The sequence below is a fragment of the Triticum dicoccoides genome, chromosome 5A, assembly GCF_002162155.2.
Source record: "Triticum dicoccoides isolate Atlit2015 ecotype Zavitan chromosome 5A, WEW_v2.0, whole genome shotgun sequence".
NCBI classification, from domain to species: Eukaryota; Viridiplantae; Streptophyta; class Magnoliopsida; order Poales; family Poaceae; genus Triticum; species Triticum dicoccoides.
In genome coordinates this window covers 551,498,391-551,503,177 of record NC_041388.1, presented here as the reverse complement: position 1 = coordinate 551,503,177, position 4,787 = coordinate 551,498,391, and the positions used below count along the sequence as shown (strand labels likewise).

Here is a 4,787-nt window from a genome sequence, read left to right as displayed (position 1 = left end):
TGTCACGGATGTCCCTACACTTGAAGCGATGGGTACCGAGAGGCACATGTGCTTGCTCTTGACCTAGTGCCATCTCGAGTTCTTATATCTAATTGTGAGTCGGTAATTTAAGATATTGAAGAGAATATGGGAGGAGCCCTTGCCGCGGTGATCAAAGAAGCTAATAGCACTACTGCTGGGTGCCTCATACCCGCCTCAAACGCCCAGGCGGGCGGCCAGATCACTGACCAGGTAAAAAACCTGACTCACCCAGACGCCCCAAACCGGTCTCAAACGTCGGGGTTGACCGACGCCTGTCATATCCAGCACAAATCTAGGCAGGTATGGGGCCGCCCGGATGAAATCCAACAGTCTAATGGTCGACTCCTCCGGGGGGTGTGAACATCGTGTGGCGCCACTCCGGCTTGCCACCCGAGGGCCAAAGTCTAGCTATTTAAGCCGGATATCGACCCTCGGTCCTAGCCACATCCGCTTCCTCTTCGCGCCGTCAACCCGAGCCAAATCCACTCTTCTCCCTTTATGCCTCCCTCTCTTCTTGCCATTCAAGCTCACCATGGCCCAATAGAGGGTGACCACGTACGTGATGCTGACGCTGGAGCGATGCCTCCAGCTCTCGAGGAGATCCGGGCTTGGCGCATCACCCGGATCGCAGTCGGTCTACCTCTAGATTCGATGGAGCCAGAGGAGGATAAAGAGGAGGAGGAGGAAGAGAAGGGGGATCCGTAGCTGGAAGGGGAGGCGCAGCAGCAACCACCCATGAAGGAGGCAGATCAGTAAGAGGAGGATGCGGCAGAGCCACAGTTGTTCGAGGTTGCCCAAGCAGCAGAGATGACAGAGTAGAGCAACATCTTGGAGTCCATCTAGGATAAGGCCTATGTGGAGACCAACCGACGCTTCATCCGACAAGAACATGCGGAGATCTAAGAGCATTTTGCCGAACTAGAAGCGGAGGAGGAGGCGGAGGGCGACGCGGAGGCAGAGCCGGAGGAGCCGGAGTTACGGCTGTCGCCGATGTACCCGGAGCCCGACACGGAGATCATGGACATCTCCGACGAGAATGATAGTGTGGTGTAGGTTTTAGTTGATCTACATAGTACGTAGGTTTTCCTTTTTGCATGCTTCGTATGGATTTAAGGTTTGAAATATAAGGTATTCAGATGCAGACAAGAGACAAGGAAATTTGAGGGTTGCCCGTTCGCTGCCAGTAGACGCTTCTAGGCACGTCCACGGGTGTACGAGAGGGCCAGATCTGATGTCCGCGGTTGTAGATGCTCTAATGATACAAGAAGGGATTTTCAAGATTGTTGTATTATTCATGAGTCAAGATGTAGAAAATATGAAGCCGACAGTTTAGCCAAATTATCTTTATCTCTAGATTTCAATACACGTGTGGTTCGGTGTTTCACACGATATTGTAACCATTCCTCCAAACTTTGTTGAATAAATAAGACGAGGTTTCTAGAGAAAACATCATATTAGTTAATGAATTTTTACAGGTACATAGAGACCATCCATTATGTACTATTTTTGGGGATATTTTCCCCAATGAAGCCCGGCAAGGTGTGAAAATGCTGCACTCATTCTGCTAGCTCTCACGGACTAGAATATCTAGTTGGACCAATATTCAGATAGTGGGCGCCAGACGGAAAAAAAATCCTATAGACCCAGTCGTATGCAACTGAACGGGAGACCCTCTCCCTCGTGTGACAGCTGGCAATACGAATCTCAAAGCAACAGACATCTTGTTCCCCACTTTGTCGTTTTTGTTTCTAAATCGTGATTCCTGTTCGATCTACCCAAACTTCCACCTCAACTACGTACTTGACCCGGCCGGTCATGCTCCTGGTGTCGAGGAGGAACCAACGGACCCCGGCAAGGTGCGAAAATGCTGCACTTTGTTCTGCTAGCTCTAACGGACTAGAATATCTAGCAGGCAAAACCACACCAAATTTCAGTTAGTGGCCGCTAGATGCCAGTCACGTATAGTAGGAGTAGTTTGAAAGTCTAGTCTAGGGACATAGACATGTCCAGTTGGCGGCTCACCCTCTTGTGCAAGTGCAGCGCTCGACACGGGGATCATGGACATCTCCCACAAGAATGATATTGTGGCATAGGTTTTAGTTGATGTACGTAGTATGTGGGTTTTTTCCTTTTTCATGCTTTGTATGGATTTAATGTTTGAAATATGAGGTATTCGATTGCAGACAAGGAAATTTGAGGGATGCTTGATCACTGTCCGCGGACGCTTTTAGGCACGTCCACGGGCGTATGAGGGGTCGGATCTGATGCCCGTGGTCGAAGATGCTCTAATGATAGAAGAAGGGATTTTCAAGATTGTGTCTTATCCATGAGTCAAGATGTAGAAATTATGAAGCTGGCAGTTTGGCTAAATTTTGTTTATCTCTTGATTTTAGTATACATGTGTGGTTCGGTATTTCACACGATATTGTAAACATTTCTTCAAACTGTGTTGTTGAAAAAATAAGATGAGGTTTCTAAAAAAACATCATTTTATTTAATGAAATTTTACGGATACTTAGAGACCATCCGTTATGTACTCGTAGGAAGAAGTCCTGTTTTTTGGGATTTATTAATTTTCCCCCAACCGAGTCCGGCAAGGTGCGAAAATGCTGCACAAGTTCCCTAGCTCTCACGGACTAGAATATCTAGTGTCGGATTAGAATATCTAGCTTTCTCAAAATAAGAATAGTCACGTAGTACTAGTCTCAGGACGTAGGCATCATCCTGCATGTGCAGGTGCAGCGCCACACGATGGTTGTTAGGGAAAAAGAATCTTATACAGGATATTATTTTTTTCCGTCCGTTAACGTTGCCGATTGTTGCTTGGCAATTGGCATGTGAATCGCCCAGGCAGCCCTTTTTCGTCCACGTCCTCGCCAGACCAAACAAGGGCGGCGCGTCGCCTCCTTTTGCACCCGCGTACGTGTGCACGTCCGCCGGGGATCCCTATCCTCCTCTTCAAATACGCGCCGCCCGGGGCGAGGGGAATCAAGCAAAAGCACCCGCACCACGCTAGCTAGCTGCCTCCTCGTCGTCCACCGCGTGTCTCCTCTCCTGCCTGCTTGCAGGTCGCACGTACACACGCCCGCGGAGATGCTGTCCACTGGTGCGAGGCAGCCGCGCTGCACGTTGTGCGGCGCGGGGGCGGACGTGCACTGCCACGCCGACGCCGCGTTCCTCTGCGCGCCGTGCGATGCCCAGGTGCACGGCGCCAACTCCCTGGCGTCCCGCCACCGCCGGACGCGCGTACCGCCCGAGCCCAGCCACGTCCGCGCTGAGGTTTCGGCAACGACGATGGGCCTGGACCCCTGGGCTGCGTGCCTAGGTGACGCCGCAGCCCGCCGCACGCCAGTCCCGCCCGAGCCCAACCACATCCGCGCCGAGGTTTCGGCTAGGGCGATGGGCCTGGACCCCTGGGCTGCGCGCCTAGGTGCCGTCGCAGCCCACCGCCCGCCCGAGCCCAACCACGTCCGTGCCGATGTTTCAGCCAGGGCGATGGGCCTGGACCACTGGGCTGCGCGCCTACGTGCCACCACAGCCGCCAGCACTCATGTCCCGCCCGAGCCCAACCACGCCCGCACCGAGGTTTCGGCCAATGCGATGGGCCTAGACCCCGGGGTTGCGCGCCTACATGCCGCCACAGCCGGCCGAACGCGTGTCTCGCCGCCCAGCGACGCCCGCGGCCGCTGCAGGGCCGAGCTCCAACTTTTGCCCAGGCGGATAGGCCTGGATGAGGGGGCTACGCGCCTGCGTGCCGCCGGAGCCTTCCGCACGCTCCGGGGCGAGTTCGCCGCTGCAGCGCCGCGCATTCCGTTGCGCGTGGCGATGGCGGCCGCGCTGTGGAGGGAGGTGGCGGCTCACGGCGGCGTCCACGAGCCCGGCAAAGCGCTCCAACGCCTAGCAGCCTGGGCGCACGTGCCAGCGAGTTCCCTTGTGACGGTGGCGATCGGGCGCGCGCGCCAAGTAAGGACGGCCATAGTGGACGTTGGGGAGGACACGGTCGACTGCGCGATCGTGAGCCCACGCCAGACACCACAAGAGCTTAACTTATTCATTTAGCACATATCTTACCAACAAACATGACGGTGCGTTGCAACAGGAGAAAATTGATGCATTACTATGAGAAAAAGGCTAGTTTCTCCGTTCACCCAATCGCCCAACAGCATGGCACAAGCAACCACCCTTCGCAAAAAAGTAAGTAAAACAGATTTTGCCTAAAGCCGGCTAAAAACTTGTTTTCTATAAATCCATTACTAATACTTGCTATCCAAACAACCACTAAGGGAACTGTTAAAAAATTATATTGTGATCTTATACATCATCTGTATTAAGCCTAAATCTAGGGTGGAAATGTTTCCATGAACTATCGTGTGACTATTGGAAATATGCCCTCCAAGCAATAATATTGTATTATTTATTTTCGTGTTTATAATTAAGATTTTATATTCTGTGATATAATTGCTATGATATTGGAATGTGCAATTCAGTGGAAAACTTATATGCCCGTGGTGGAATGATAAATGGTGAAACCCGATTCCTAGTGTCGTTTCTGCGACTAGCTCAAGTGTTTTTTGTGATCATGTTTTCTGAATCTTGGGATATTGTTAAGTGTAATGATAGTCCAAAACAATATTGATAATATGACATTAGAAGAATGATCATATTGAATTGACCAAAACTTGATTGTTATACGTTGAGATGATACGTCACAAGTCAATCAATATAACATAGAGAGTTAATGTATGCTTTAGTTCTTTAGACCGTGA

The 4,787-nt window shown here is 51.4% G+C and overlaps 1 protein-coding gene across 1 annotated transcript; it reads left to right on the top strand.

The window, feature by feature from the left end:
- Positions 1 to 3,114: 3,114 nt before the first annotated feature.
- Positions 3,115 to 4,080, top strand: LOC119299965. The gene is made up of 2 exons (XM_037577068.1): positions 3,115 to 3,283; positions 3,632 to 4,080. The coding sequence occupies exons 1-2, from the start codon at positions 3,115 to 3,117 to the stop codon at positions 4,078 to 4,080; spliced, it is 618 nt and encodes a 205-aa protein (XP_037432965.1).
- The last annotated feature ends 707 nt before the right edge of the window (positions 4,081 to 4,787 follow it).

Coding starts and splice junctions, on each gene's coding strand:
- LOC119299965 (XM_037577068.1), top strand. CDS start 3,115: ATGCTGTCCACTGGTGCGAGGCAGCCGCGCTGCACGTTGTGCGGCGCG. Junction 3,284..3,631: donor GCGCGTACCGCCCGAGCCCA/GCCACGTCCGCG, acceptor CGATGGGCCTAG/ACCCCGGGGTTGCGCGCCTA.